A 12,425-nucleotide genomic window follows, 5' to 3' on the forward strand; every position below is an offset into this window, starting at 1 on the left:
AACAATGATACCACCACGTCAAATGTGTATGCATTGGCATCTCCTTTTGCAAGTAAGCAAAGTGTAGTGGCAAAACTCCGATAAGTATCAAATAGACTAGCCAAGACTATAGATACAAGAGAGGCATCGGAAATTATTTCATCATTATTAGCAAGCTACTCTGTAAAGTCCTTGACACGTGTAATGTATGCATCCATAGAATCACCCTTTGTCATGTGCTCCACCTCAAGCTACTTATGCAAATAGGCTACACGAGCCTCATTCCACACTTGATACAACAAAGCAAGCTTATCCTAAGCATCCTTGGCCATTGTGCATGACCGAATATGCGAGATAACCTATTTCTTGCACGAGAGTGCTATCAAAGCATGAGCTTGGGCTCACACCCATCCCATCCCAACTGATTTTCAATGGGAGATGCAAGAGGAAGAAGAGTAAAAGATCCACTAGTGATGGTGGATGGGCTAGAAGAACCTATAGCATTCTATGTAGTCGAGCCTGTAGGCCTAACTTCTGAACCACGTACATAACCCCAAAGCTGCTTGGCAACAACAACATGCTTCATCATGTATGCCAACATGGGACATCCAATTTGTCAAAGTCCCCAAACATATTAAGCAAATCATTTTGCGTTGCCATTGCTTGCTGTAAATTTCTAGTTTTTTCTTTTTTGTGACCAACTATATCAAAAGTGCAAATGTCAGGGCAACACTAAAATAAAGCAAAGAAAAAGGCCAAAAGCTTACAATTTTTCGTAAAATTGATGATGGAGATGAAGAATTTGGAGCTGAAACGGCTCCAATGTGTGTGAACGTTGATGTGGAAGGTGTAATTGGTCTCAATGTATATGAATTTGGGGAAATTTCACCAAATCCCCAAATTTAGTTGCTAAAATTTTGTGAAATTCAAGCTTGAATGTGAAAAGGCCCAAATTTTTTGTCCATAATCGAGCAATTTTTGAGCCCCGAATGCAGCCCAAAAGTTTCGTGAGATTTGGGATTTTTCGGCAAAAGCTCCAAAATTTTTGAAGAAATTTGGAGGAAATTGATGTCTGCTGTAAAATCCCAAAATTTGCGCTTGATAGAGGCACTGCACATGAACAAGAGCTATTTTATGTGGCTGAATGCTGATTAAGACTGTGGACCATAAGTATTTTAATATCAAGCAAAAAACGCAACACATGCGTATTAAATCGGTCCATAATAGAACAAGTGTTGCTGGGTCTAGCAAGCTGTCAATGCCTTTCGTCTGGACAGTCAAAGCTGGTGGGATCATGGACAAGCAAGCGTGGTGTGACGGGCTGTCACGGAGCAACGTGGCTCGTCAGCGCAAGCCAAGGGCTGTCACGTCAACTACTGCAAGTGCAACTGATGTGTGAGCACACTGTCCGGGTTGTCTCATTAGCTGCTGGACCTTTCGACTCAACACAATACTATCGAGGGCAACATGAAGCAAATCGGCGGCTGACAGGCGCAATCAAGTCGCACATGTGACTATTAGTGCAAGTCAGAGAGCACAGCACGCAATCGAGCGTCAATGACAAGCAAGGAGAAGACTAGACAAGCACAGGGCTCAACAACGGCAACTGAGGCGGTGATGGTGGCGGCTCAAAGATATACTTTGATACCACTGTTAGGGGTTATGGTTCAACAACACGCGCACATGCATACTCACTCACACTGAACAAGTGAACAGCAAGAGAGGAGAGTGTTGGAATGTCACATCCACTCTGTGAATGATGGTAGAAAAGTACAATCCCTAAGGTACTAAGTACCACAACCACTGACGGGTGGTTGCATAGGCAAAAAACCCTTCTCTAGCTAGAAGGTAAAAAGTGCCTGTGAATAAGTGGGATCGTTCACACCAAAACTTAGGAGGAACACGATAAGTGTAACAAAATGCATCTCCATTCTAGTCTAGGTCACCGGTATTGGTCTTTGCCTACAGGCTGTAGCATATTCATCTTCAATAAGAAGATACAAAGACCTTGGTGGTGGGACATCTACCTCTTCCATACTAGGTGGAGATTTGAGTGTATCAATCCCTTATAGCTGATGGAATAGGCTTGGAGGTAGACTACTTCAGTGAAGGTGTGAGAGATCTCGGAATGTTCTTACATACACAAGAGTACCAAGCTTTCAAGACAGTTGCAATATGCTCTTTACAAGACCACTAGCAACTACACTCCGACGGCTAGCAACCTAGTTTTAGGGCTGAGCAGACCTGCATTTGCAGTCTATAACTGTTGCCTATGCTTGAGTTATCTCGGGCTGCTGCTAGATGTACCCTATGTTGATAAATACAGAGGGTAGTCCATACTCACATCCCTATCCTGTTAGAATGAAAGTGCATGAATCATGACTATTCCAAAGACACTAAGGGTGGGATGAGTGACCAATCTTTTCCCTTTCAATGAACCAAAGATACGATGTGTGAATAAAGTGTTGCACACATGGGTTGAGCCTCCCAATGCACAACACACAATCTGTTTTGTGCACGGCACTATAAGGCTCCATAGCCTTCTATTTCTTACACTATATGCCCATAGCCTTCTATTTCTTACACTATATGCCAACACAAGGTGGAATGCACAATCGCACCATTAATTGAGCACAAGGCATACAAATTTTACACAAGTGGCAATGAGGAATAAATCAATAGGTATCAAGACATGAGTTGCCCTTCTATATATGAGTCTGCCCAAGCTACAGGCTGCCCCTCAGTCTACTGCCCAGTTCACCACCAAGTCAAAGGTTGCTGCCCATTCATGTTCTTTTGATAACAACAGCTGCCACATCCACGTTTGCTGCCTATTCTGGCCACCCACAGCAGTCATTTGTCATCGAGGAGTTGTCACCATCATTCTCAGCCCCTGCATTTTGCTGCAGCAGGCCTTCATCAGCAAACACTCTACATTTTCCTCTATCTTCTCCCACACCTAATGGATGCTACCCACTAGAGCCCACCACTCATGTAGCTGGGTGGCTGTCAGCTGGCTGCCATCCAGCAACCCCCAGTCAAAGGTTGCTGCCAATCTAAGTTTTTCTGATCCAGTTACCAGTAGCTGCCATATCTGTGTCTGCTGCCCATTCTAGCCAGCAAGCAGTCATTTGTCGCCAAGGAGCTGTCACCACCATCTTAGCCCCTGCATTTTGCAACGGCCCAGCTTACAACCCAATCAGAGGTTGTTGCCCCTTAGCGTTTTTCTGATCCAGCAGCGCTGCCATATCTGTGGTACTGCCCATTCTGCCTGCCCAGCAGTCACTCATTATCAAGGAGCTGTCAGCATCATTCTCAGCCCCTGCATTTTGCTACAGCCAGCTTCATCCTCATGAGGGATCTATGTGTTTTTCTCTCCTGAATGGCTGCCCAGCAGTCACCTGATTGCAGAGTCACTCATTATCAAGGAGCTGTCACCATCATTCTCAGCTCCTCCATTTTGCTACAGCCAGCCTTCATCCTCATGAGGGATCTACATGTTTTTCTCTCCTGAACGGCTGCCCAGCAGTCACCTGATTGCAGCCACTCATTCCGAGAGATCAGCATTTTTGCATTCTCTCTTCAGTTGGCCGCCCAGCAGTCATCTTGACAGCAACTATCATTGCTGAGAGATTACATCATCATCTTCATCACCAACAACTCCTGAGGACTGCAGTTTTCTCCATCTACTGATGTCGTCCGTCATTATTCAGTGTCTTCTCTGACATCCTCCTGCCCGGCAGACTGCGTTTCACTCCCTCCACATAGCAAGATAGCATTCTCATCAGCAAGTGCTACCGCCTAATCAGCAGGACGGTGCCATCATATCCGAGCTCTAATTGACATCATTGACTCAACTCTACTCACCCCAATACCGATGTCAACATTGCAAATGGCAATATTGCAAATCCATGTGTATGAAAACAGGTATGATCAGATCAACCCTCACACCAAGAGTCTTACTTGCCTTATCACCACATTTGTGGAGGTTTTATCATGAACGGTCAGTACCTCAAGCAATGGTACATTGATCTTGTGCTGGTGCTTAATTCCTAAAGCACCTCTTTGTCAACACAAATGCCAGACTTAGAAGCAGTAAATTTTAATCTTGTGAATAAAGAAGCAGCAGATAATATAACTGGCAAGCGAAGCCTGAGAAGTTACTTCTGATTTGAGCAACCCAAAACACGAACAGACCTTAGATAAACAAGGAACCAATGACAAGCACCTTATTCATAGCAGCCATAGCCTTGCTTGCTCCTTTCATTGCACCTGCAACAGCTGTATTGGCATGCATAGCCTACACATTCAAAGCAACGACATCAAATCATGGTAAAACGAAACAGATTGAAACATCATTAGTGTGGAGAAAAACAGCACCTGGGTGTGTGTAGCAACACCTCTCATTTGAGCACGGCTTCCCTGCAACTTTGCAATCTGTTGTCTCAATCTTATCAACTGTCTGGCTAAAATCTTTGTAGCTGCCTGCCATATTATTTAAAACCGTGTATAATATACTAACAGGCAGATGTAAACCTTTTAAACATAAAGCTACATGATAAGAGCATGAAATAAAGTACAAAGATAACCCTTAATTTGTGTTAGTGTAGACATGTCACTCAGCAAAGTCGTTGAAAAACCTGACTTTGAAACAGAATGCGTTTCCAAGGCATCCCCTGAAACTCAGCCAGTACTCATTTTCTCTCAATGAAGTGTTTCTAAGACAGCCATATTTGAGAACAAATGGGCTAGGTCATGACACACCTCAGCAAGGGCTAGGCAAGCAGTGCTGCATTCTTTGAATATATGTGAAACACATATTGAAACTTTTACAAGCAAGCTTAAGGCAATGGGAAGGTCTGCTGCTAGTTGTAGTGACTAATATGTACACGAGTCCCTTTTAAAATGAGGGAAAGGGCAATATATTTAATTTAAGAATGTCAAGAGTAAGCAAGCATCTCTGCACCTTCAGAAAGAAAGCATATTGAGCATTTTTTGAGGCACATCTATAAGATAAAAGAGCAAGAACCACTGAGCATTTTTTGAGGCACATCTATAAGATAAAAGTGCAAGAACCACTGCAGAGTTCAGTAAAATGTGTGGTAAGCAGCCATGTATACATGATTGGTTATTTCAAAGTAAAACGCACCCCTCACCATTGATGATACACTACTAAGAACATCCATCAATCTTCACTTGTTTGGTTACTTCAAAGCGAAAAGCACCCCTCTTGATTGATGAGATGGGGTCCATCTTCACTTATCGCATAAGTGAGGACATGGTGATCTTCACTTATTGAACAAGAAAAACATACAATGCCAGGTCAACCTGGGAATCTCTTCAGCACAACATTACACATAAGAACAGATGGTTACTGAACAAATCAACCAGTTGCTCAGCTGTTGATATAAGACAGACTAGGTGGCCATGTACATACCTCATTTCCTGTTTTAGCAGTCTTTTTTATTTCAGCAACTAGTTTCTTTTCCTGCAATCACACAAAGATAAGTCATAGGCACAACACATTCACGGTCCACTCAAAACTTCAAGCAAGCAATCATGAAGAGAGCTAAGAGCCAAAATCTCCTGGGGCGTATGACTACCCCCAGATATTGGTACCTCTAACTGCAAAGCTCCAATTTCTCGCTCAATGCCTGCGAAACAGCCAAACAAATGAGAAGCCAAAATTTCTATCTGTTCATAATACAACTACAACAATACCACGGTAAAAGTACTATCATCAATAAAGAAGCTACAGACAAGGATTCGTGCATAAAATCTAGCATCATTCTATTCTTGTGAAAAGTGTGCGTGCAATACTTTGACCTGTAGCAGAAGTGAAGAAATCAAAAGCTTTTGGCTTCTATGATGTGTGTGCGAGAATGTGTAGGTGGAAGCATCAACAATCAGGGAATCTCCATAGCCCCAGTTCATATCCATAGGAGTAGAGAGGGACGACAAGTTGTTATCTCAAAGGCAACCAAGAGCTCCTGGACATGACATTGTCCAGAGAGAAAGATCCCCCTCACTTCATCTCAAACTTCTGATTTAGGGCATCTGTTGCACCATCCATGGGTGTTTTCCTGTCAGAATAAGGTTGACCATGTAATGCATGAACACCACATGGCCATGGTTTAGCCAGTTGAGTTGTGGACATACAAATTAGGATCATAAAATCTGATCTCTGATAACCAACCTTTACCAACGAAAGGCATCAACTTTCTCATTCCATCCAACCATAGTTGATAACATATGTCTCATACTTCCATACATGTACGGGTATGAAAGTATGATTGAAGTATGATTCAGACCCCTGGGCTGAATCATACATTGCCCTAATTTTTTTCTTAAAAGACTAGAAAAATATAAGAATGATAAATTGAACCTTAGTATGAATTGTAGACATTTCAAAAAAGCTTACACTTTGAAAAACAAGTATAAAAGACATTGAGGTTTCACAAGGGGACTGAATTTTGAGATTAGACTCTATAGAGGCCACTCAAGAGACTGAAGTCACGAGGGTCAAGACTCCGAATTGTAGACTTGCTATGGCATGTGCTACTCAAGTTGACTCATGAATCATTTTCATCTCCAGCATCCTCATCCTCCTCACCCTCACCCTCACCCTCGCCACTCAAGAGACTGAAGACACAAGGGTCAAGACTCCAAATTGTAGACTTGCTATGGCATGTGCTACTCAAGTTGACTCATGAATCATTTTCATCTCCAGCATCCTCATCCTCATCCTCATCCTCATCCTCCTCACCCTCACCCTCACCCTCATCCTGTGGCACACTAGAGGTACCAACACTTGATGCACCTACTGTCACAAGAGCTGAATTCTCATCATCTTCCTCTCTCATTTCTTGCAAAGCAAGCAGCCTTTCATCATCCCTTTCCTTGTTTAGCATTTCCAAGGTCACTTCTATCTTCTCAAATCCTCTTTCTTTCAGCTTGCTTATGAGATGCAAATTGCTATGTATCAAAACAAGCTTCTCTGTGTTCTTTGGCTTAAGTTTGTTCCTTTTCTTCGTATGAATGAGAGAAAAAGTGCTCCAATTTCTCTCACATGGTGAAGCACGAGTTCCTTGAGACAATATCCTAAGTGCTAAGTGCTGTAAATTCGGTGTCTCTACCCCAAAAGTTTCCCACCACTTCACACCTTGATGCATCCTCTTCTCATCCTTTGCAATAGGACATGCAAATGCACCTAACTCAGACTTATACTTATCCAATTCAGTCACATAGTCTCAATCTCTCACATGGTGAAGCACGAGTTCCTTGAGACAATATCCTAAGTGCTAAGTGCTGTAAATTCTGTGTCTCTACCCCAAAAGTTTCCCACCACTTCACACCTTGATGCATCCTCTTCTCATCCTTTGCAATAGGACATGCAAATGCACCTAACTCAGACTTATACTTATCCAATTCAGTCACATAGTCTCAATCTCATCCCATGTGGAGAAGATTTGGAAAAACATTGAGCTCCGTCGCCTGTCACCGCTGACCTCCACCACGCTCCCCGCTACCCCCCCCCCCAAACTCTCCCACCAATCACCGTCAACCTGCCACCATGCCGAGCTCCGTCTACATCACCGCTGACCTACCACCGCACCCCCCGCTACCCTCACCTTGATGCATCCTCTTCTCATCCTTTGCAATAGGACATGCAAATGCACCTAACTCAGACTTATACTTATCCAATTCAGTCACATAGTCTCAATCTCTCACATGGTGAAGCACGAGTTCCTTGAGACAATATCCTAAGTGCTAAGTGCTGTAAATTCTGTGTCTCTACCCCAAAAGTTTCCCACCACTTCACACCTTGATGCATCCTCTTCTCATCCTTTGCAATAGGACATGCAAATGCACCTAACTCAGACTTATACTTATCCAATTCAGTCACATAGTCTCAATCTCATCCCATGTGGAGAAGATTTGGAAAAACATTGAGCTCCGTCGCCTGTCACCGCTGACCTCCACCACGCTCCCCGCTACCCCCCCCCCCCCCCAAAACTCTCCCACCAATCACCGTCGACCTGCCACCATGCCGAGCTCCGTCTACATCACCGCTGACCTACCACCGCACCCCCCGCTACCCTCACCCTCACCCTCGCCACTCAAGAGACTGAAGACACAAGGGTCAAGACTCCAAATTGTAGACTTGCTATGGCATGTGCTACTCAAGTTGACTCATGAATCATTTTCATCTCCAGCATCCTCATCCTCATCCTCATCCTCCTCACCCTCACCCTCACCCTCACCCTCACCCTCATCCTCATCCTCATCCTATGGCACACTAGAGGTACCAACACTTGATGCACCTACTGTCACAAGAGCTGAATTCTCATCATCTTCCTCTCTCATTTCTTGCAAAGCAAGCAGCCTTTCATCATCCCTTTCCTTGTTTAGCATTTCCAAGGTCACTTCTATCTTCTCAAATCCTCTTTCTTTCAGCTTGCTTATGAGATGCAAATTGCTATGTATCAAAACAAGCTTCTCTGTGTTCTTTGGCTTAAGTTTGTTCCTTTTCTTTGTATGAATGAGAGAAAAAGTGCTCCAATTTCTCTCACATGGTGAAGCATGAGTGCCTTGAGACAATATCCTAAGTGCGAAGTGCTGTAAATTCGGTGTCTCTACCCCAAAAGTTTCCCACCACTTCACACCTTGATGCATCCTCTTCTCTATACTTATCCAATTCAGTCACATAGTCTCAATCTCATCCCATGTGGAGAAGATTTGGAAAAACATTGAGCTCCATCGCCTGTCACCGCTGACCTCCACCGCGCCCCCCGCTACCCCCCCCCAATCTCTCCTGCCAATCACCGTTGACCTGCCACCGCGCCGAGCTCCGTCACCCCCCGCTACCCCCCCCCCCCCCCCCCGTCTCTCCCACCGGTCACCGTCGACTTGCCACCGCGACCCACCCATTTTGCCCGCCTCTCGCGGCCTGCGACCCACCCATTTCGCATGCCTCCCCCCTCCAGCGGCACATTGTACCTCTCCCCCCACCAGACATCCGCGCCATTGAGCTGCCTCCCCCCAGCGTTGCCCCACGCCCGTCAAACCCCCCCCCCTCCCGCGGCCCGCGACCCACCCATTTCGCCTGCCTCTCCCCTCCCGCGGCACATTGTACCTCTCCCCCCACCAGACATCCGCGCCATTGAGCTGCCTTCCCCCAGCGTTGCCCCACGCCCGTTAAACCCCCCCCCCCGGCAGCAAACCTCTTCGCGCTGCCCCTCCCCGCCCACCCTGGCTCCGCCCCCACGCTACCTTCCCCCACCCTGCGGCTTCTGCCTACCGCTCTAGGCTCGCCACCTTCTACGCTACCCCATTCTGACACCCTAGCCCCCCCCACTCCCGTGTTGTCCCCCGTCTCCTTCAACCTGCAACTCCAAGCCCCTCATCCACGCGCTTCGGTCTAACGACATCTTTCGTGGCACCTGTTGCCTCCATCATCGTCGGAAAACTAAACCCCCCCCCCCCCCCCTCCTCGCTCCACCCAGCAAGACCACAGGCCTACGCATCCACCCCACACGAAGGCATCACAGGCCACCTCCCCCGAGGGCCCACATCCCCCACCCCCTCCCCACAGTCCCCGCCCCCTCGAGAGCTACCAAACCCCCCCTCCCAACACTCGCCATGTGCCCCCGACCACCCCACCACCCCTCAATCCCCCCCCTCCCCACCATCACCCCCTCCGACCACCCCCCTAATCCCCACCCAGTACAGGTGACCCCCCCCCCCAACCCCCACCCACCCCCCACAGGAGGGGAGAAGCCCCATATGCTGACACCCTCCACTCACCGGCAATCGAGTCCCCCCTCCCCCCCCCCACACAGCCACCAGCTCATCCATCCATGCCGCCCATCACACCTTCCCGAGACAGCAGCAGCTGCTATCACAGGAGTTTTTTCGCAATGGGCCGTGGTCTTACCTAAGAGATGCGAAGCGCAGAGAGTTCCCACTACCTGATCCCCACCCAGTACAGGTGACCCCCCCACCCACCCCCCACAGGAGGGGAGAAGCCCCATATCCTGACACCCTCCACTCACCGGCAATCGAGTCCCCCCTCCCCCTCCCACACAGCCACCAGCTCATCCATCCATGCCGCCCATCACACCTTCCCGAGACAGCAGCAGCTGCTATCACAGGAGTTTTTTCGCAATGGGCCGTGGTCTTACCTAAGAGCTGCAAAGCGCAGAGAGTTCCCACTACCCCTGGAGGTGGGAATCTTCGTGGTGTGCAAGTCAAGGAACGGCAAGGTCCATTTACTAGCACCACCGAATGGACCAAACTACGCCTTCTTCCTTCAGACCCCTCACACAAGAGACTAGACGACGACGACAGATAGAGGAGGAGGTGAAGAGCAAGGTAGCAGACCACATCTCCCAGTGGATGGGAGAAGGTGGACTGGTACTTTTCTCCCATCAGTGGCCAGGTTGCATGATGAACATTAACTGGTGGGCTCGGGCCAAAGTCCCACATCTGAGCATTATCTTTCAAGCCCCTCTACAGTGGAGAGCTCCGATGGATATGATCGAGTGGCCCGTGGCTCAAGCGGCCCGCTTCTACCAATGTACAGAGTTTCGCCTCTCAGCCTAGTTGATAGATGCCCTAGTGGTACCACCAGGCGCATCCATCACCCCCATGGTCCTACCAATGTACAAAGTCTTGCCTCTCAGCCTAGTTGATAGATGCCCTGGTGGTACCACCAGGCGCATCCATCACCCCCATGGTCCACCCAAGGGCCACCATGGGGGAATGGAGTTCATTGTCCAAGCCGACAGCAAAGCATATCCGCATGCCTCTCATAGCTTCTCTTCTTTGTCAACAGCTTCCACACCGAACAGATGTTTGTTTGGTCGGTCACAGTTTTCTCCATGAGTTTACATCTTGCATCCTGGAATGTGAATAGCCTCCATTATAGTGGAGCACATGGTTCCAGGAAGTTGATTGTTTGGCTCGAGCTACAGCCTACCCTTGCCGGATGAATCGACATCCTACTTCTACAGGAGCACAAGCTCACTCCCGCCCAAGCCTAGCGGGTAGGGAAGGTACTCCCGGGCAGTTCACACACTTACTGGGAGCACACCATCAGTGCCCACAGTAGGAGTAGAGACGTATGCATCTCTATTGGCCTGAGCCTCACCGCCTGTGTACGAGACCACGAGACAATCGTGGCAGGGAGAGTTATATGGATCAGATTGGATGTTGGGAACTCGTGCCTTGGAGTCCTCAATGTCTATGCCCCTATTGAGGTTAGAGCACGCGACAAGTTCTGGGTGGAAATCGTAGCAGGACTCCCAGAGGTGGAATCCTGGATTATTGGAGGAGACTTCAACAACCTAGAGACCTTAGAGGACCAGCAAGGCTAAGGCAGAAACTACTAAGGCATGGCTGGGGAGGAGCAGGAGGCATGGAATGTCTTCCTACTAGTAGTAGGAGCACTCAATGCTTGGAGAGACCAAGCTTTCCACAAGAGGGAGAGGTCGCTGGACTTCTCTTGGGGATACAAGCGGCTAGGCGGAGTCCTGCTGGAGCAGCTAGACAGGTTCTATGCGGGAGAATGGGAATGCTCTCGCGGAGGCCAGGTAGGGCAGTTTGCGGGCACCACCTTGTCCGATCACTGCCTAGTTCTCTTGACACTTGATCCCCCAACATCTGCCCTAGACACAACCCTGTTAGATCCCTAACTGGATCTATAGGAGGGAAGAGGTGAAGAGACAAATTGAGCAGATTTGGACTAGGGAGTGGGGCAGTTGGCGGGCACCACCTTGTCTGATCACTGCCCGGCTCTCTTGACACTTGATCCCCCCAACATCTGCCCTAGACACACGATCCCTGACTCGATCTATAGGAGGGAGGAGGTGTAGAGACAAATTGAGCAGATTTGGGCTAGAGAGTGGGGTAGGAGGGACCGGATCGCAGAGGAGGTTGAAAAGGTCCTAGCCGAGTCGAGCAGTATCTGCCAGGAGGCAGCCTTACACGCCAGGCAACAGAGCTAGGATGAGGAGAGAGCACTCCGGCAGGACCTAGCAGCCATGCAAAGATTACTACATGAGGCACCAGGGGCTCCCTCCTAGCCCCCTTCACAAAGAAGGAACTAGAGGAGGCTTTCCATACACAAGACAGGCAGAAATGCCTGAGAGAGGGTGGCCTCTCTAAAGCCTTCTTTACTACCTACTCGGAGGTGGTGAAGGACCCCTTATTGCTGGCCTTCCAAAAGATTTTCACTTCTAAATGGATGCCAAGGAGTCTTTCGGCAGTCTTATTAGTCTCCTTCCCAAAGGGGGAGACCGGTTGGAGCTATCCCAGTGGAGACCGATCACCTTGTTGTCTGTGGCTTATAAGGCATTGGCAAAGATGATTGGTAGGCGCCTCCGCCATGTGCTTCCAAACATCATTCATGACACACAGACAGTCTTTGTCCAGGATAGGAGCAT

At 48.0% G+C, this 12,425-nt stretch overlaps 1 protein-coding gene across 2 annotated transcripts in view; it reads right to left on the bottom strand.

Annotated features, from left to right (window-relative positions):
• LOC148014417 (vacuolar protein sorting-associated protein 2 homolog 3-like) overlaps positions 1 to 12,425 on the bottom strand; it is a 162,840-nt gene that overhangs the window by 123,251 nt on the left and 27,164 nt on the right. For both annotated transcript variants that reach the window (XM_087667423.1, XM_087667422.1), the window contains exons 3-6: positions 5,599 to 5,633; positions 5,417 to 5,467; positions 4,360 to 4,464; positions 4,208 to 4,279 (exon numbers count right to left, since the gene is read on the bottom strand). In XM_087667423.1, coding sequence (XP_087523549.1) covers positions 4,208 to 4,279; positions 4,360 to 4,464; positions 5,417 to 5,467; positions 5,599 to 5,633 — 263 coding nt within the window. The remainder of the gene's footprint in view (positions 1 to 4,207; positions 4,280 to 4,359; positions 4,465 to 5,416; positions 5,468 to 5,598; positions 5,634 to 12,425) is intronic.

Source organism: Lygodium microphyllum, chromosome 25 (genome assembly GCF_053477565.2).
Source record: "Lygodium microphyllum isolate KBCC chromosome 25, Lygodium_microphyllum_v1.1.10, whole genome shotgun sequence".
NCBI lineage: Eukaryota > Viridiplantae > Streptophyta > Polypodiopsida > Schizaeales > Lygodiaceae > Lygodium > Lygodium microphyllum.